This window comes from Xiphophorus hellerii, chromosome 6 (assembly GCF_003331165.1).
Source record: "Xiphophorus hellerii strain 12219 chromosome 6, Xiphophorus_hellerii-4.1, whole genome shotgun sequence".
In the NCBI taxonomy this organism is placed as follows: Eukaryota; Metazoa; Chordata; class Actinopteri; order Cyprinodontiformes; family Poeciliidae; genus Xiphophorus; species Xiphophorus hellerii.
Genome location: NC_045677.1, coordinates 18,489,326 through 18,510,268, shown reverse-complemented (window position 1 = coordinate 18,510,268; position 20,943 = coordinate 18,489,326). Strand labels below are relative to the sequence as shown.

The window sequence follows — 20,943 nt, the reverse complement described above, 5'->3', positions numbered from 1 at the left end:
CGAGCAAAATATGAAATGCATTTTTTGTTTGAACTCTACTATAGCTAATGTAAAAAATATTCTACATCTTTTTTTCACTCCTTACAATATTTTCTACAGTGAGAGACAAATAAAGTACAATTATTAATTTAATGACATTTAAAACAAGCAGGAGAACAAGTTTTTTTTCTGTAGGTTTTATCCAAACAACATACTGTCAATGTTCTGAAAGATATTTTGAACTAAATTAATAACAAGTCAGGAAGTATTATTAAAACACAAAGGAAACATATTACGGTTAGCCTAGTGCTAAGACAAACTGCAGCGCATGAAAACCACAGGAGCAAAACTTGAGTTCATTGAAAACATGAAAAGTGTTTTACTAATGAATTACCGGTTGGGACTTATTCAAAAATGTTTTGGATTGATAGAGGGGAGAAAAACATTAGGTGTGAAGAAATATTGTTATTGTTTTATGAAGTTCTATTAATTATACACTCAAAGAGATTCAATAGAACTGGAAAACCCTTTAAAAAATATGTGCTTTGGTAAGTTTATATTCTTGACAATATGGTGTCTTTTTTTTGTTTGTTTGTTGTCCTTTTCAATCACTAATATGAATAGTTGTTGCAGTGTGAAATGTTAATCAGAATCACAATAAAAATCATTTTAAAAAAGAACCAAAGTGTTTCATGTTGTGTTCATAGAAAACCTCTCCAAATACTGGTAGTAAAAATAAAACTGTAGCAAAAGCTTACTTTACCATCTTAAGGTCTCTGAATAGGCTTATCCTTTATGCTTGAGAGCAATACCCATCCATCCTTTTTCCTTTCTTTTCATGTCATTCTACATTCTTTGGGTCAGAGGCGCCTGGTCTAGTCGCGGTGCCATGTATCCTGATCACATAAGCATAGGAGATAATCCTCAGGACAGCTGGGGAATCTTTACTGCACAATTGAAGCATGAGCTGGATAGCAGCTTCACAGTCCATCTCTGTAAAACCCCCACACTTTCATCAGCCTGCTATGGTAGCACTCCTCCCTGCAACGCACACACGATTATCACAGCTACAACTGACTTCCACCATGCCAGCACACACACACACACACACACACCACACGCCGTACTATGGCTGCAGGTCAGCACAGCTGCAAAGAGAAACTTCCACCAGTGTACAGCGTTCCCTCATGTACTTTTATAATAGGAACATTTGGAGAAAAACTAGACCCACAACTTCTCCCTGCTGTCAATATTTCATACAAACTTGATGCACGAAACAGGTGGTGTCCTAGTTGAAGGAAATTTCCCAATCTAAGATGGCTTTTCTTCTTTTCAATTCTGTGTTGTATTGAATAATCACTGAGCGATCTTCAAAGAACTTACTGTCAAAATGAATCGATTGACTGAGAAGGACATGCCCGCTGTACATGTCCTCCTGGTGATAAATCAAAACAGTCTCTGGTCTAATATATCTACTATCATAAACTGTTTTCCTAAGAATAGTTTCTGCTAGAAGACTTAGCGCCTCTATCTCCTTAGAGATTCTGATGAACAATAGTGTGTTCGTAAGAATTCAATCAAGGGTTTTTAACGTCTGCTGAGAGGCAATCCAATCCTTCTGGTGAATTTTTTGATAGAGAAAAACATCCAAAACCCAAGCTCCTGTCCCAACACCCTCCACTCCTTACCCAAAAACCCCACTATAGGGTCTCTGGGGCTTTTCCTGATACTCAGCTAAGTTTTACGAAGAAGGAAGCAAATGTCCTAATATTATTTATCTCATCATTAATTGTTTTATTGTTCATTTTTCCAGAAGGAGAACACCAACTCTGGTCCTCTTGGAAATTGTAAAATTTATGACCCATGCAAAATTATTCATTTTAACTGGAGCAGAAAAGCAACATGCTAAAGAAAAGAGCAGTTCCTGAAAAATGAGCTTTGTCTTGCGTGGCTGACATTTTTATGATTTTGAGCAAGTGTTGAAAAGCTCCGAGCCGGCTATCATCATCATCCCAAGCATTCTGGTGAGAGACCTCAGTCATGCTCGATGAGCTTTGTCCCTGTAGTCACTGGGAAAATGTGCAGGGACCTGGATCCTGGAGTGAAAAAACACTGATAGCTTTTACAGCTCATCGTATCATGAGACATATTTGAGATATATTACACGCCAGTGCTCTTCCTGGTGTTTAATGATTTAAACAGCTTGTTCTGTTATTCTTCTGAAGTGTTTATTGAATATTATTTGCCACATCATGTATAAAAAAAATGTGCTCCTCAAACAGCTGCATTACACTTTCCACTCATTCTAACTGAGGAGATTATTCATCAATTTTGGCAACCTCCACAGAACTTCTATGTACCACTTGATATACAGTATATGTACATACAGTTGATTGTTTTCCTTGATGGAATGTTTTTTGATTTTTTATTTTTTTATTTACTTTAGTCCCTGTTTTTAAATGTGCTAAGCTCATGTGCTTTTAAAGCTAGAGCAGTGGTTCCCAAAGTGTGGGGCGCGGCAGTGCCATTGCAGGGCGGGCGCGGGAAGCAGTATGGATGAATAAAAATAAAACAGTTACACAAAAGTGTTTCACTGTAAAGATGGTTTGTAGTGTGTTTTGGATTTTTTTTTTTTTTTTTTTTGCAACCTGAAGTGTGAAATAAACTTCAGTAGAGTTTGAAAACAAAATATGTGTATAGGTTTATGTCTGGTTGAATGAGGTGTGTGCCCAGTTGATTTTTTTTTCTTTTTGGGGGGGATTTTATTGTAATCCATAGGGGGGCCCAGAAAATCTTTGGGAACCACTGAGCTAGAGAAACCGAGCTTGATCAGTGATCTAAAAGACGGATAATCAAGTGATTATGGATATAGGCAAAGAAGGCACACATAGTAGACCTCCAGCAAACCTTCCTAAGAACTTGGAGTTAATCATCATTTCCACCTTCCATGTTTCTAGAGAATAAACATACATGTTTATGTTGGAGACATGCACAAGCAGGAATAAATAAACTGCAGAAAGGGTCAAAGTGTCATGACAGACCACTCAGCTGCAAATTAGAGTATGCATTATCTCTGAGAATATGCTTGTGATTCAGTCAAAAGAGTTTTAATAAAACATGATAGTTTCTTCTTAAATACAAATTTAGCTGTTGCTAAAGACCACTGGTCATTAAGTTAGGCCCATCAGACCTAACTTAATGACCAGTAATACTTAAAGTGAATAACTCATCATCCTGGTATCTGTTAGTGGATAGGATAAATAACACAAGTGAATATTTTTATTTCAAAATTGAAGTTTAGGAGCAGGGATAATGGGCAAAAGTGAGGATTTCAGTGAATTTGACAATGGTCAAAGAAACTCCAAAACAGCAGCTCTTTTTGTGTGTTCCCAGTCTGGCCTTGTCAGAGATTATTAAAACACTTTCAGATATGTTGTGTAGTGGTGTAGAAGAATGAATCCTCTGTGAATGCAATCCAGTTTAAAAGTAACTTCACTGATTTGCATTGTTGTAAGTGAATGCTTCTCTAAGAGGATGACAGTTAGAATGCACATAGTCTAATGGCAGAACACTGGTAACTCAGAATTCAAATTTATATTAAAGGCTGTTGCCGTGCAGAATGCTTTGAGGATTCCAGCCTGTGGAGGGTATAATTTATGAAAGCCTTTTAGTTTCTCCTTCAACAATGGAAAATCCCCAAAGGAAGAACAGCTGACATCAAGAGGGTCTTGCTCCTGGACTTCTAATTTACTAACATGTGTCAAGTATATTCTAGGCTTTTCCACTGATGTTTCAAGCATTAGAATAGATGCAGTCATAACTGTGTTGTGTTTTTCCAATTGAACAAGAAGCTGCCACTCTCAGACTAGGATAACAAATTCTATTTTCTCTTGGATTAATAGGGCTTTGAGGCTTCACAATGAGGCCTCAAGATATTTGCAGGACTGTTGACAGAGAAAACTCTGAAACCTTCTAACCCTTATCTACTGAGGCGAGAGATCGTGTTGAGATATGCCATGTCTGACTACAGTAAAGCCAGAACAAAAATATGTCATTGTCAGATTAATTTGTTTTGGATAAATTAGTTTTACACAGGATTTAAAATCTCTTGTGCTTCAGTAATATACAGAGCACTGTAGTTGTATTTTTGATTTCTTTGTACTAAATCAATAAAACATGTCAAAGCAAAGTTAGTTTGATGCTATGTTATATTGCAAAGGTCCTTAAATCTGTATCAGAATCCTATAAACACCTAGTTTCAACAATGACGTCCTGTTTCATAGCATGAAGCCATTTTGGCTTGGCCAATGCTCTTCCGTAAAAAGGTGGGTCTCAGACAATTTTAACAGCAGCACAGGGATTTGAGATACAGAGCCTTGTAGCCACACCCTGCAGCCCTTGCATCTTGCTACAAACTGTAGCACTGTGGGAAAATCACTGCTGGTATGTTTTGTTTATTTGTTTTCTCATGAAAAAACTTTTAGTGATAGAGACAAAAGTCCATGGCGCATTATGGAAGAGTCAGTTTTTCAGGTGAAGACTAAGTAGTTTACCTACATCTCAAGAAAAATGAGATTTTGACAAAATGTGGAAAATCTTAAGAAATATCAATACTTTTATAAGTCAATGTATTTAAGCAATAGGACACTAGCTGAGAAGGTAGTACATGCTTTGTATGAACTACTGAACTACTTCATATGCTACCAAAGACATCAAATGATGAAAGTACAAAAGTTAAAATTTTAAAAATTCATTTATTATTTCAGATTTTTTTTTTCCGCCTTTGTTATACAAAGATGTTAAATAACTTAAATACATTCTTACCAGTCATTTGCGATCTGTTTATGCCTACAAGCTATACACATGAGGTAGAGGGAAAATAATTTAGAGTTCCCATAAGACAAGAATAGGTGGACATGGACAAAACTCAGTTGGTGTAATAGTTTCACAAAATAAAATACACAGTTAATGTGTGTTATGTATCTGGAAAGCACAGCATAAATCCTATCAAAATGCAAACAAAGTAGGATATAAATCAATTCATACAGATGGGGGCATTTTTTTAACACTGTAGGAAACTATATGGTTGGACAGCTACAATAAAAATTAAAGAGATGCTTAACAAAAAAGGCAATTATGTGATCAGATCTAAATCAATAAAAAAAATCTGGATGACAGTGATCATCTTCAATAACTGCAGGTGCATTGATTTATTTCTTTTTTTTTTTTTAGGATTTATTAGTGCTTGGATATTAATTTTGACTATACATGATACAAGATTTAAAAATATATTGCTTTGTGAAACCTCAACCCCAAAAAGGCACAAACACCCATAAGAGAGAAAAAAAAAGCATTATAAAATCCAGGATATAAAATCAATTTAAACTTTTTATATATTTATATATTTACATTAAACACATGCTCATAATATTTTCAAAAATAATTTATCTCTTAATCTTTTCTACAAAATAAAATTTTATACATGATCCACTGAATACTAAACAGTGCAGAGCTTTGTTTTTGAGAACATAGATGACAGTGAAATCAAAACATGCATCATGCTCCTCTTTTTCCTTGACAGCTTGTAGGTCTATGTACAAATCAAGAACACACAAAAGAATGTGTTCTGTGTGAATTTAGTATATCTGTCATATCCGTTGCAAATCCATTTAATTTAATAGCAGAGAGCCGCACAGCGCTTGGGCCAAAAAAATGTGGAAAAAAAACATAAAACACCACCAGAATCTGTGGGGAGCAGGCATTTATCCTAAGAGTCTCAGCATAGCTATTATGGTCACCATGTAGCGTGCAAAGTTCTGTGTATGTGTTTTGACCAGTCTTTATTTGGAGTGCCATCTCCTATCAAAATGTTTGGAATTTGCCAAGTGATGTTTGCATCCTAAAGCATGAATTTAATGCCAAAGTGAGACTAATGAATTAAATGTACTCTGATTGGCTAACTGTCGTACTAAAAAATTCTCAATTTTGCAGGTTTGAAACAGTGATGATGCTGAACCAAATAATTTGTTTTGTGGGGGTCCCCAAAAGGTTTGTTTCAAATTTTTGTAAGAGCTAAACATGTGCCTCAGTTTTGTCGCTATACCACAGGAGAAGAAACCATTGCTACTTACATTAACAGAAAAAAATTAAATAGAAAAGATCTGCACTTTATTGTATCTATAAATACAGATGTAAAATACTTTAAAGGGAATTGGGCTTCAGTGTGCGAATGTTGCTATAATACAGAAATGGGTCCCTCACTCAGTAGTTAATTCTCACCAGAATAATGTGAAGTTATATAATAACTTTGCACTGTTTGCACTGTTTTCCTAAATATGCAAAACACCAAAAATGATTTTTCTATTCTAGTAAAGGAGCATTCTTTTATTGAAGTAGCATAATCTGACTAAAAAAGCTAATAAATAAGTTTTAACATTCTGACAGTAACTACTGCTCTTTAGTTTTGTTTGCTTTAGTATGAGATTATGCTACTGCAAAACAAGAGGAATGCATTTAATATCTTTTATTTGAAATTTTACTAGGTGTGCTGGTAATATTCAAGGGAGTTGCACATTGATAGTTTTGAGGAATTGTACTTCACTTTTTGTCGAGTTTCACCCTTGTCTCTCTAGCATTAAGCAGCTGGTTAGCATAGCTTATCCTAGCATTCTGTCAGCCTATAAAAACCAGGTGTAAATCTTTCACACAGACATCACAGATGTTATTTTCCTAATTCAGGCTTAAAAAAGCAAGCAAGTAGAATTCTTAAAATGCTGAACTTTTGCTATGAAGTGTCGCTGCAATTTATATTGTAGAGTCCTATTAAGACCCAATGTGTTGACTGAGTCACATATATAGTAAGGAAGAAAGGTGGACTAACTTGTGTATAAATAAATCTTCACTGGCTTCCCACAGACGGCAGTGGTGAAAGTCCAGCTTTATGTGTAGGCATCAGTTTGTGGAACATCACATAGACATCGGCCTTATCAAAAATACATTTATGCCAGCTACAAGGCATAAACATACATATTCACTAGAGCAAATCTGCACACTGTCAGGTTAGATTTCAGTCTCAGTTGCCCCAAACTGTTTAAACTTCTACTGCACACATTGTAATATGGCTCAATCAAATTGTGGCAGCTGAAGAGGAGAGGCAAATATGGAAATGGTAGGGAGTTACATTCCTACAGTTCTCCACAGTTTTCTTTACAACAAAGTATAAAAAGAAAAACCAATTAAAAAAATATGAAGCTGCACAGAGCTCCATAAAGTCTGATCAGAGTCACATGCCACATGTCTGCTGTTTAAATGATAATCTGCTGCAACAACGCAGGCCTGAACCACTGGTATCTCCAATTTGAAATTGTCTGTATGTTTTTCATATTATTTTATCCTCATAGATATAGTGGTTTAAGTTATTCCCTGAACACTGGTTCGCTCAAGGCTAGGAATAGCCTAAACTGATTGGTTTAGTTGTTTTCTGTTAATTCATTTAGAAACAGTTTCATATTACATTACTGAAAATAAAGAAAAGAAAATCCTCCTGGTAAAGGAGTAGTCCCAAAGGATCTATAAATTATCCACAAGACATCAAATACAAGTGTGTTGTTTTCCAAAGGCACTTGCCAAAATGGATTAAAACAAAGAGAGAAAAACAACACAAACAAAATGTTTGTGTTTTTAGTGGTTTGATTTTACATAGTTACATAAGTGGCTTGTATAATATCACTAAATCATAACTGGTTTTATTTACATACATATGCAAACACACAATGTGTGTGAGTGTAAATATGTGAGTGTAAAGTTAATCTTACACCCAGTCTTTTTTTTTCTTTTTTTTTTTTGAAGAGTCTCAGAATATGATTTTAACTGGAATAAAAAACATTATCACTCAAACATTTGCTAGAGTGCAAAGGCACACAAGATGAACACACACATATTTAACATACTCACACACTCTATTGTTCTTTGAGCAAAGCCCATAAGAAATCAGTTTGTGAAGCCATCCGTGTATTTATTCTACAACTGGATTATTAATTTTCTTGGAAAATGTTGTCTATGGATATCTGAAACAGGTAACAAAAAAAAAAGCTTTTTTCCTCAAGGCAATGCTGTGATTAAAAAGCTTGAGATGGTAACCCAGTTGTCTGAATATTTTGCAGGACCCCTGAAGCCCACATTAATCCATCAAAGTGCTTTTTGCTTTTTTTGGTTTGCTTCTCAATTTTCTGCAGAACGTTGTTCCGACAATAGCAGCACAACCTCAGATGAGAACAAACCAACCAGTCTTCTTCATTACAAAGACCTGAATCACAAAGACCAACCATCTTTGACTTGCTCCACTGATTCTGAGGCAACCAGTAGCTGATGCTTTACCCCTTGCAGGTGTAGACTTCTTCTCTCTGCGTGCACTGCTTGCATTCAACGTAGCAGCACCATCGCACCTGACACTGGCAGGGCCCGGTCACCTCCCTACTTTGTGTATTGTGGCCCCTCCCACAACAGATAGCATCACAGTTCTGGTCTTTGTAGCACTTGCGTGCTGCGGTGCCTGCTGAGTATTTGCTGGGTTTACAGAAGCTGGGCGAGTCTTCAATGTGTAGCAGATCCATAGTGCGAGGGATTTGATCGCTCAGACCAGGCAGGGAGTGCTGCTGCTGCTGCTGGTTTCGGCCTGTCGAGATGTCTCCCTCTCCAGTGGCCTCATTGGTAGAGCTGCCGACCTTGACGGAAGTCTCGTAGCGCAGCTTCAGTCGGTTGCCGATCTCATGAAAGGGCAGGAGCTGCCTCCAGCAGGTCTGGACAGTGCAGGAGCCAGAGACACCGTGGCATTTACAAGTAGTCTCTACTCCAGCCTTGATTACCTGAAGCAGAAACAAAAGATCCTTGTTAACGACTATAAAGCATTAAAGGCATAAAAGCAATGTAATTTAACAACCCTTTGTTTAATAAGCAAAACTTGGAGGAGTTGAATTATTTTCTCAATTATTTCAAAAGGGTGAAGCAGAGTTGCTTCAGACTGGATAACTATTATATTCATTGCTTGTTTTCATAAAATGGTCAATTAGAGGAGTTGCTTATAGCTTGTAACACAAAGGAGAGCATTATAATACTGCATCAAGACTTTAATAATGATAATTAGTGTGTGGGAAACTTGATAATGGTGAAAATCTTGGACACAAGTTTTAATTTAACAATTTTACAGGTATTATCATAGGTCAGGGTAAATTATTGCAAACAAAATCCCACAAACAGAATTCATTGCTAAAGTCTTACATGTTTGAACATGTGAACAACACACTTGCCATTTGATGTGTTTTATAAATCTTGGTTAAAACCATGTACATAATATTTGGAGATTATTATCTCCAAATAATGTCTGCTCTTGTCCATTCTTGAGTCTTTATCAATGTATTCTGATTAGATTCATGTGTGCTGTAGTTACTGTGTTAATATTACCAGTGGAAATTATTACTTTAATAAAAAAGAAATTTTAAACTGACATTTATGTCAAATATAACACTTTTGTCAAAATAAAGTTGGATTGGCTTAAGTGGAATTTAATGCTTCTAGATAGTCTCGTTTAAATGTTTCCATGGAGTTTGAACTTTTTCAGTCTTGTCATGTTACAACCACACATTTCTATACATGTTAATGGTGTTTTACATGGTAGACTAACAACCACTGCATGGTTAAAATGACACAAGAATTAAAATTTTTTCATATTAAATCTTAAAAAGTTTAGCTTTCGTATCCATTTGATCCCCTTGCGTTAATACTTAAAGTCAAGATTTTTTTTTTTTTTTTTTTGCAAAACAGATCAACCTCAGTCAGATTGGATGGAAATCATCTGATATATTTTATATTGGATTTAGGTCTGGACTTTGGCACAAAGACATGAAAATTATTTTATCAAAATTATTGAACTGAAATAGTTCTGAGAGCACAGTTTAATGTCATTGTCCCCCTGAAAGGTTAACGTCCACTCCAGTATTTTGCAACCTCAAACAGCTTTTTTCATGAAACTCCCAGTATCTAACTAATTTATTTATTCCATTGTTTCTTAAAGTACAAAAGCTTTTATAAAATAGTTAAATTAATTAGCACATTACTGAAGTTGCTTTCAATTCACCAAGTGCAATAAAGGGCTATTTTCATTTTTTCATAATTAAAAAAATTTATTTTATAATTTTCTTTCACAAGTGTCCTCAAATTACTGTGGCAAGCTGCATGTTGCCAGATATGTCAAGTGAAGAGCCAATGGTTGTCTTGTGAATTGATTCTCCCACCTGAGCTGTAGATTTTTATTATATGAAAACATGTGGAAAAATTCAAGGGGTTTGAGTACTTTGGCAACTTAACGCTTTTAGTACCACAACAAATGATTTTATCTTCTCTTAACTTAGCAGTCAGCCAAAGTTCATTACGATTTTAAAAGCAAGAGGAAAATAAGATCAAAACTCTGCGTCTTAAGTGTGGTTTAGAGAGAATCTTTTTTTTTTTTTCCTTTTCTCCGGCTGTGAAAGAGATCAGGGAACAGGAAGTGCATATTCATCACACCAGCAGGTCAAAAAATTTTGACTGGTCAGCTTTTAAAATGTTTGGTGCAGAGGTTAGCACATTCCAGTTTTCTCCTCAGTGTGGGAATTTATTTGGAGCAAATGTGGTACGACTTATACCTCCTAATGTACAAATTACAGTTCCACTCATTCAAAATATAACAAAAAATAATCACAAAAACTGTGCAAAAGTAAGATCCTATCAAGGAATTGTGTTTGCTAACATTTCCGAACCACACTTCTACAATAACTGATTTTGAAAATGAGTGAAAACAACATGTCCCAGACTCCAACTTTGCTTTGACAAATTACAGTCTTTCTTTATTTTTTATACTGCTATTAAATAGGCTTCCAAGATAAAAGCCCTGTATTTGCTCACCACAAACAATTGGTTGGCAGTGCTAGAGCACAAATGAGGGTTGCTCCCAATCTAAACTGAGGGAAGAAAACAAATATGGACTAACAAGCAGTTTCAGAATTTACCATATTTACACTAGCAGTTACTTTAATCAGTCCAAATTATTTTATTAGCCATGTTTTAAGCTAAACATTTCTGTGAGTTTACCCTCCAAACGTTTCCTTCTCTCTGCAGTTTTTTCGATGGCCCTTAATAATTTAGGTTCTTAGATAAATTTGAATTCCTAAATAGAAAAGCAAAATGTTTTATTGCACTTGGGGCTTACATAGCTGACATATCTGTCCAATGTTATTTATATCTCCAAATAATCTCTGCTCTTGTCCATTCTCGAGTCTTTATAAGTGTATTCTGGTTAGATTCATGTGTGCTGTAGTTACTAACTGTGTTAATATTACCAGTGAAAATTATTACTTTAATAAAAAAGAAAATTTAAATTGACATTTGTGGCAAATATAACACTATAAAATTCCTGAGTAATAAATTTGCTTTCTTTTAAAGCTACTCCCTAGAAGGGATTTTAATGAGTCTCAGATGTTCATAAATAAGAGTTTGCACAAGATTAGAGGAACTATCAAAAATTGATGATGCGAGGGGAAAGATACCCTAATCTTTTTACCTTGAAGAAAAAAGAAAAACAAATAAGAGAACCTACTTTACCTTCATCCCCACATTTGTGTTGTGCGTGTCCACGCGTGCACGCAGGTCCTTGTTGGAGCGTTTGCCCAGAAATTCCTTGACAAATTTATTGGCATATTTCAGGTTGTCTCCACAGCCTCCCCACTGCCAGGCCTTGCGGTTCTCCAGGTCTGGGGCTTCGTCACACGTGCAGCGCTCCATACGTCCTGCACTGCACGCTTTGGCTAAGGCGTGTGTTAGGCCCGCTGAGGAGATGGCATACAAGAAGGCTGTCTCTTTGAATCCTGGGGAAGCATTTTTAAAATAGAAATTATAGAATGTAGTTTTATATATTAATAGTCAGAAAAAAAGACATAGTATTAATTTTTAGAAAGTTTGTGAATTTCTTCATGCATGTGTTTAGAATTCAAGAAGGGTGCAATCATGATCTAGTGACTTTCAAATTCAGAATACAGACTTCTCAAATGGTAAGTTAGGAGTATGAATTAATATTCAATTAATCTCTACTTCATTTTAAACCATTTTGTAATCAGTCTTTTTTTTTTTTTTTTGCAGTGGCATATTAGTATTAAAGGAATAGCCATGAAATGTCACCAAATAAGTGTTCGGATCTTAACATCTGTCATCCCAATGCTATGTAGTTGATGCAATGCAAAATTCTGATAATAACAACAATGTAATCCAGATCACAGTTGGTACTATGTAGATAATGTCCAGATTGGCTGTCAAACCTTTATCTTCAATAATTTGCAACTTATGTGCTGCTCAAACTCCTCCATCTAATGAAGCATTCTACTCAGCTATACAAACAATCAGCAATCCCCCTTTGTATTTTAAGCCAGTGTTTCCCAACTCTGGTACTCAAGGCACACTGCCCTACATGTTTTAGAGGTTTCCCTGCTTGAATGTGCCTGATTCAACTGATTGTAGTTCAACAAACGCCTGTTAATCAGTCATCAATTGAAATCAGCTAGACTGAAGCAAGGAAATGCCTAAAACATGCAGGGCAGTGAGCCTAGAGGACCAGGGTTGGAAAACACTGTTTTAAGCAACCAAAGTGGCAACATTTTCACAATAAAATTTGTAAAGTACTAATGTCAGCAATTAAATTGTGATACCGACAAACAAATTAGCAGTGGATAAAACCCGGTTCAGATTTGAGTTGCTGGGTTAACAAAAATGAAACAAAATAAACTTTTTTGAGAAAACTTTGCTTTTATAAGTTTATTTCACAAATCAAAACTTGTTTAATCAGCCCTGATTTGACTCATCAATTGAAATTTTCACAAACAAAACTGTTAAACTGTGTCAAAGAATCTCTATTCAGTATAGAGTTACCCAGTTCAAGTTTAATCAGTATGACAGATTTAGATTGGCAGCTATTGGTTAGCCACTTATGGTAAGCAACGGTTGTCACTCAGACAAGAAATCTATTTAAGCCGACTCTGTCAACAGAGCAATTCAAGAGTTAGTTACTTTTTTACTTCAAAGTGAGAGTCTCAAACATTGACACTATAAGGTGTCATTTTAAATAATGTACCTTCAGATCCAGGCCTCGTAACTCATACTTATTTCATCAGACAACGCCACATGCTGACAGCAACTAAATTACATTTAAAAAAAGACCTTGTGGCTGCAGATCTCTTTACTCACCTAACACACAAGAGTATTTTATCACGGCATGCTCTTATTTTGATAGAAGAACTAGTCAAGAAACCTCAGAGGATTTCATTTGTAGATGTTGAATGCATTTTTTTTCTTTACTTCTTTTGCAATTGGAACTGCAAAATGTCAGTGTTTTATTTCAAAGGGAACTGACTATAACTGGAGTATCAGTCAGACATGGTGTGAAAATTTGTGCAAGTGCCATTGCACATTATGCTGTTTTGTAAAAGTGCGATCAATAATGAAGACCCACACTAATAGTAGATTCTGACAAAGAGTATTCAGTGAAACCTTACTCTAAATTGCAGAATCAGGACATTGACCAGTTTTCAGACACTTAAATTGTTACAGGGATCTGCCTGTCCATGTAATTACATCTTTAACTTTAAAGATGTTCTGTTCTGTGCTCTCCCCTTGACTGTAAGTAGGAATTTGTATGTAGAGATAAGAAAATAGTATGTTATAATTTGCTCTTACCTCTTTTTAATATGTTGGCGCGATGCCGCCCCTCTAATGTGCAATTCCACCTCTCAAAGCGAAACTGATGCTGGCATTCTAAGGCACTCATAATTATGGCCTCCCTCAAGGTATCCGCCACGCCCGGGTCTCGTCTGCACATCCTGCGCTGCTTCTTTTCCAGTTTGAGACGGTCACAAAGCTTGTAGTGGGCCCTACCCGTACTCTCTTCTGGTAGAGAATTCAGTGGCAGAACAGACAATGGTTCATTACCGGTCAACCTGTAGGAAAAACACAATGTAGAAGGGAAAAGTGAGGGAACGCAGCAGCGACATCAGATAAAGTTGAAAAGCCATACTGCAGAAACAGATCAGGAAGCATAGCTGGGAAACGTAATGCGAAAAGCTTAGTTAATGTTCAGGTAAACTCAACTAGAACAAAGTTAATGTTCAGGGAAATTCATCATTTGTTAGAGACTTAAATAAATCTTGATACAGGATTGTCAGTGTAGGACAGCAGAGGAGGAAATGTTCTGCTTTTCTAATGAAGTTCCAGAAATTGGTCTCATTTGAAGTAATTGAAATACATTATGCTAATTATCTTAGAAATTTGAGAGATTTGATGTTAATCATTCAGTGACACATCCAGAATGTGACAAACATGTCATATACATGCAATATGATATGTCATCCACAGATGTATTGTGCATAACACCACAGGATTTGCATATTTATTGGAGAAGTCTTAGCATTTTAAAATTGACATTCCTCTGGCCCAGAATGTCTTGAATAAGTTTACATTTACATACATCAATGAGTTTTATTGAAAATCTAAATTATCAACCAAGTGAAATTACATTAAGTGGTTTTGCAGTGGCCTACATAAAAAATTTGAGTGTGTGTGCATTTCTATTTAGCTTCCTTTAACCCTCCCACGGTCTTAAGACAATGGGGGGTTTTTACCTTGTGCGTGGTCCCCGCTTTTATTAGGTTTTCAGGAACTGGCGGGCTGATGGGACACCCACTTCCCGATTTCTGACCGTGACATCTGCTGTGCACTTCTAAAGAGTCGCACTAAGACGGTTTGAGGGTTAAACTGATGCACAAAGGAAAATTCAGTGCCACCCATTCCCTTAAGAAATCCACAAAGAGAACTCATATAACATGAGTTTAATCTTAATTTGAAATCGTTTAGTTTCAGGATCATAATTGAACTTATGGGTTTTTCTGGAAAGCTAGTCAGAGTTTATGGGTAGATGAATGGAGATAAATATAGGGCAATCCTGGAGGAAAAAACTGTTAAAAGGGGTTGGTAACTTGAGACAGACAGATGTTTACTTTTCAGCAGGATAGTAACCCGCACATAAAACTTGAGCAACAATTAAATGATTTAGATCACAGTATATTAATCGTGTTTTTGAATGGCCCACTCAAAGTCCTAACCTAAATGGTAATTAGAATGAACTTACATAGCAATTTTCCAGTTATATTGACAGGTCAAAGCACTTTGCACAAGAGCCACGTTCACCCATTCACACTCACAAATCATAGGCAACTTGGGATTAATGCCTTGCCGAAGATTAGAGGAGGAAGACGGAATTGAACCTAAAGCCTTCTGATTGGAAGACGGCTACACTGATGTTGTAACTACTCACTGATTTTGACAGATGTTAAAAAGAAGAATAGCTATTAAATTCAGTCTGCAAAGTTGGTAAAGACATACCCCAAAACGTCAATACAAAATACACAAGTACAATGCAAAAAAAACATGCTACGCTTTTTGGATTTTTATAGGCAAACAGTTTATAAAATCTTGTAAGAATTTTGTTCCACTAAGTGAAAATTCAGAAATTTTTGTTGGTGTATTACATACAATCCAAATAAAATCCACTAACATTTGTGACTCTGAAATGACAAACTGACAAAAACATTTAAGGCGGATGAGTCCTTTTGCAAAGCACTGTCTAACAGGCAAATGTTTAAAATCTCAAAGCAAGGAATGAGAACATGTGGTAAACTTGTATGCCTTTTGTCAGTTTATATAAAGGGAGCCATCTGCACATTTTAATCCACTGCAGCACAGCTGGCAAAACCTATGACCAGTCAACTCAGTTTGTGATAGGAAAAGCAGAGTGTTACTTTTGTAAACACACATGGGGTACATGACCGTCAGCCTGTGACCAGTTTGGTCACATCGCCTTTCACATCTGGCACAGTAGTTGCTCATTATGCGTCTTTTCTGGCCTCCTTCATAGTCAAAGCTGAAACTGAAGAATACACAGATTTAAAGAAAGCCACAGCAGCACAGCTGTGGAGGTGTGTCTTTCTGCAGCTTTATTTTTATTTTTAAAACTACATGTATTTGCGTAGTGACACCACATTCAGTTGATTATTGATACAGATATGAAATATCAAGATGTTATTTTTATCATGGTTAGAAAAAAACAGAGACTGAAATTCCAACTTTAAAAGCATTTAAAAGCAAAGGTTTTATTGATGAAGAGAGCAAAGAGAGAAAAAGTACTTCAGCAATCCAAAGGATTTTTAGTATATTTACTTTTATTTGAAATGATGGCAATAACCTAATCCCTGATCTCTAGGTCATTAAGCAATATGGATAGGCTGATATGTTGACCTAAAATAATTGTTATGGTCCTGTTCAAATATATGAGCATTTAACATCTTACCTCCAGCAGATCACTCTCTTGCTAATTTAATTTAGAATAAATCCATATGAGTTAGTCTTGGATCTAATTGCTAGTACAAGATTAAATTGTACATGTACAATACAAAATAGATGCTATCTTGAAACAACCCCAACCTCAGAGATGTTATAACTATTAATGTGAAATCATTTCATAGACTATTAAACCATCATGCTGTTTGTATTGAGTGGTTGTCTAGAGATTTTTGTGCACAGAAGGTACTGAGATTGGCAGTTGGGCTCTACCGGTGATCTGTGTGTAAAGCACTTAAAGTCAGATTAACTATCTTATAAAAGGGTAAGGCCATGTAAAAAGCAGTTAAATAGTGTTCATTTACAAGACCATAATATGTTTTATTTTCACTATTACATCATGCAATTAAACTGACTGGAAACATTTTACATATTCCATTCTCAGCATGTTACCCACAGGAAGATCACTGATGGCACACCACCTCCTATCTACCTTTCTATTGTAAAAATCACTGGCTTCTTTGTCAATAAATGCCCATTAGGAATCTACAAAAGGTTTAGAGGTTTATGTGAATGCTACAATTTGCACCTTTCAATTTTTGTCTGCAATTGTCGGTTATTTACACAGAAGCAGATTGGTATTTACAATGGAAATGCAGGTAGAGAATGTTGTACCATCGATGATCCCAGCAGATTGCAGTAAGCTTTTATGGCATTTAAAGTGAATAATGCTATTTTATTGAGCTTAATGTTGACTTTGTTTTCTGTTAAGTAGTCCCTCTGACTGGAAATGCTTAAATTGGAAATGTTTCACTGTCAGTAAGTGGGTCATACAAAAAGATAATCAATTATGCATTATTTCCTACTTCCATTTCCTGTGAAAGCATTAGTCAGTTCTGTGTAAATAATTTCCAAATGGAAATGTAAAAATTGTTTAAAGGGTCATAAAACAGAGCTTAGAAAAACACTCTGCTGTTTTGGGGTTTGGGGTTATTTTTATATAGTGGAAATACACTTTGTTCTTGGCTATTAAGGGTAAAATTTTAACTAGTAAGTGTTTGAACAGAACCTCACGTGAAACAAACTTAACTATCCTTTAGAATTTTATAGTGATCTGTAAACTGGTTAAAATATTAAGTAAATAGCCCTCGAGACTCTTCATCCTTGCAAAAAAAATGTTTCTTTGTTTTCACATCTTAAGGCAAACAAATAATCTTCATTTCCTTCTACCAACCCATCTTTTAAAAGTTCTACACACAAAAATCAATCATTATTACAGATGAGTTAATAATGATTAACTCCTCACAGCAAATGGGAATACTGCCACAAACTGTATTAAAATAAAACTATTCTTTCTAAGGTGTCATGCACTTGCCAAGTATCCACGCCAGGCTAGGTAGCAATCCAGACCCAGGACTGGTAAATGGAAATCTGTATTGCTTCCCCTTTAAGCACTGTATTGCTTGTCAGAGAGAAATCTGTCACTGCTCACATTCAGTGCAGCCTGTAACATAAGGTAACAGGAGTTCCTCAGCAAGAGATTTGTTTTATTAAGTCCAATAACTGACTGAACAGGCTGATATGTTTCCCCTTTAGTCCTCAGTGCCACATCGTTGGACTTTAATGGGTCACAGATGCTTCAGTTTGGGATTTGTTTTAACGGTGCTCAGCATGTTCATCAGTTAGAGCAGTCAAGTTTGAGATGAGTCAAAAAGTCTTGCTTAAACATGACATAATTTACTTTTTAAGTGCATTTGCCTTATTTTACATCTCCACTAACCACAATTGATTTAACCTTTTCAAAAGATTATTACTTTGTAGAAAAAACTGAACATGCTATAACATTGCCCCAAAATTGTAAACAAAAATCACATAAAAACAGAAAAGCAAAAACTATCTCCATTCAGCTGAGACTAACTGGTTAATTAGTCAGGCTATGTTGGTCTAAGGTTGGCTAATAAATGCCTGTGCCCTAATAAGAGTGTCGGAGTCGACACTTGTAGTGTCCATATTTTGTGAGTCTTCAAACAATTCTGTACAGTTGAATATGTAACTTAAAGTGAAGAAAAAGTGAATGAGCTTATTTTTAGCCATTTTTAGTGGCAGTGCAAAGTAATAGGTAGAGGAGAGGAGTAACTAGAGTTCTCTCCAGCTTCGCAGATCTTAGTCACTACAGCACTCTCTGACATCTCATTAAATGCGATGGAGATGTTTTTGCAGCTTTGAAACTTTAACCTTTCCAAAGCTTGATGTACTGAAATACTGTAAACTAGCCCACCACTAGCCCCAACATAGATTTTTTAAGGTGATTTGAAGCATCAAATCTGTTAAGTAGTCCCTCTGACTGGACATGCTTAAAATGTCTCACTGTCAGTAAGTGACAGTCAAATATGACTGAACATTTGAGAGTTCCCTCAAACGTTCAGTCACAAACCAGACTTTGACTTATGTCAAAGTTTAAGTGACATAAGTCACTTTTACTTACTTGACATAAGTAAGTAAAATGTCATGTCAAAAGATAAGCTCTCTCTCTCTAAACAATAACTTGTGATTTGTTAAAAGGATAAATTAACATGAAAAGATACAGAATAACACAAAAGAATGTCCAAGTACATAAAATAGTAAGACATCACAGATGAAATAATACATAAACACATAACAAAATATTTTAAATCAATACAACAAAAGCAATTAAATACATATGAAATGATTATAAATTTGTAGTATATACAGGTGGAAAAAAAATTCTAGTATCAGGCAGTAGTCTTGATGAACTACAATATTATTACCTAACCAAAGCAATTTTTTTCTCAAAAATAGCATCTATTGTAACATGTTTTGTTTTTGTAACATGCATTGTAACAAAAACAAAAAAAGACTGACACTGAGAGGATTCAACTGTTGAATTGATTCTTGTTTGAAGCAAAAAAGATGGACTTAGCAAAGCTCAAGGAAGTTAATTAATGGTATGATTTACTACTGTCTACTGTATCTTTTGGATAAAAACATACTTTAGGCAAAATGGCATGAAGGCAAAGAGTCCTGGAAGAGGGAACAGTTGTTAATATCTCTAGAGAAGAAAGTACTGGCCAGCTTCCTCACTTGTGCAAGGTTTCCGCTCTGTGATTGCAGTCGAATAATATCACATACACATACTGGTGCAGTTCCCTCAAATGTTCAGACACAAACCAAACTAAAACACAAAGCTTTACTATACTGTCACAAAGCATTATTAAAAGTAAAGCTTGCATCTTGAGTGAAAATGGAAAACTGCTGAAAATTAAAGATAATATTTTCTCTAGGAGCAGGACCGCAACTCCTGCTGTCACACAAAAAGGTCAGACATTCCATTAAGATGATGTACCGAAAGAGTATCAATCTGTTGTTTTCAATGAGGAAGGAACTCATTCAACTCACTTTGGGAACAACAGAATTGCCAAAAATATTTAGTAGCTGATTCACAAATATCTAATCAGATTTCAGAGAAAAGGGAATCCTTGGTGACTTTACATCCTTTTAATTAACCAGAGATTAAGTCATGAAGTCTCATAGATGAGGGATGAAAAAAAAGGTAAAAACAATCAATGGCTGCTTGAAAACTAATCAGTCATGCAGATAATATGGTTCAAAAGATAAACCATGAGAGAGAGGTAGAAATTACTTTCAAAACTATAACTTGAAACAACATGGTTCTTCCTCAGGAGAGCCTGTCGGTTTTTATCCACTAAGCCCTAATGTGAATATTTCCTAAAGTTCAAATGCTGCCTGTATGACAGTTAACCCAGATTCAAGATTCAATAGATTATTGCTTAAACCAATTGCACAAACAAAATGAAAAAAGTAGGGTAGTCATCTCCCATTTCTCAATCAAGGGAAATGGTCAACATATACCATGTTCTGCATGGAATTTCCACCCCATTTCTCTGTGTGTATTGGCTCTTTCTGGGTATTCCTGCTTACCCCCACATCCAAAAAGTAGCGTGCAACTGGTCACAAGTTTCTATTGGGTCTGCATGTGTGTGTGTGTGCATAGTTCATTTCATTGTAAAAGACTGGTGAACTGTCCAGGTTGTACCTCAACTATGCTCCATTGATCACTGGAGATGGGTACCATGAAAATTAATTCCCTCTCTCGGACGTTGAAACCCCATCAATTGTCATCTCAATAGCCACAGGTTTGCCATTTATACTAAATTAAATACATAGCAAGTGTATATTTGACTAGATCTTATGATGAACAAAGTATTGCTTACCCTAAAATATTCCACTTAGTGTATAGCGTAGCTTGTACTCCTCTACAGACTTAAAAAATATTGTAAGACCTCTATTTTTTTTTTTTTTTTGCCTTGAACACAATATTATAAAGGGCCAAATCACAAAGATGCTAGTAAAAATAGATTTATCTTATATGTGTTGCTCTAAATGGCTGATATTATGGCATACTACCATGAAGACTTGTGTGCAAGTGTTTTTTGTATTGGAGAAAATAAAAATGCTCAAAATGACTAAGAGAATCTGAGCTAATACCCATCTAGTCATCAAATAAAAGATTAC

The 20,943-nt window shown here is 35.7% G+C and overlaps 1 protein-coding gene across 2 annotated transcripts in view; it reads right to left on the bottom strand.

The window, feature by feature from the left end:
• Positions 1 to 4,713: 4,713 nt before the first annotated feature.
• wnt9a (wingless-type MMTV integration site family, member 9A) overlaps positions 4,714 to 20,943 on the bottom strand; it is a 29,756-nt gene continuing 13,526 nt past the window's right edge. For both annotated transcript variants that reach the window (XM_032566475.1, XM_032566476.1), the window contains exons 2-4: positions 13,735 to 13,994; positions 11,614 to 11,876; positions 4,714 to 8,843 (exon numbers count right to left, since the gene is read on the bottom strand). In XM_032566475.1, coding sequence (XP_032422366.1) covers positions 8,352 to 8,843; positions 11,614 to 11,876; positions 13,735 to 13,994 — 1,015 coding nt within the window. In that variant the 3' untranslated portion in view covers positions 4,714 to 8,351. The remainder of the gene's footprint in view (positions 8,844 to 11,613; positions 11,877 to 13,734; positions 13,995 to 20,943) is intronic.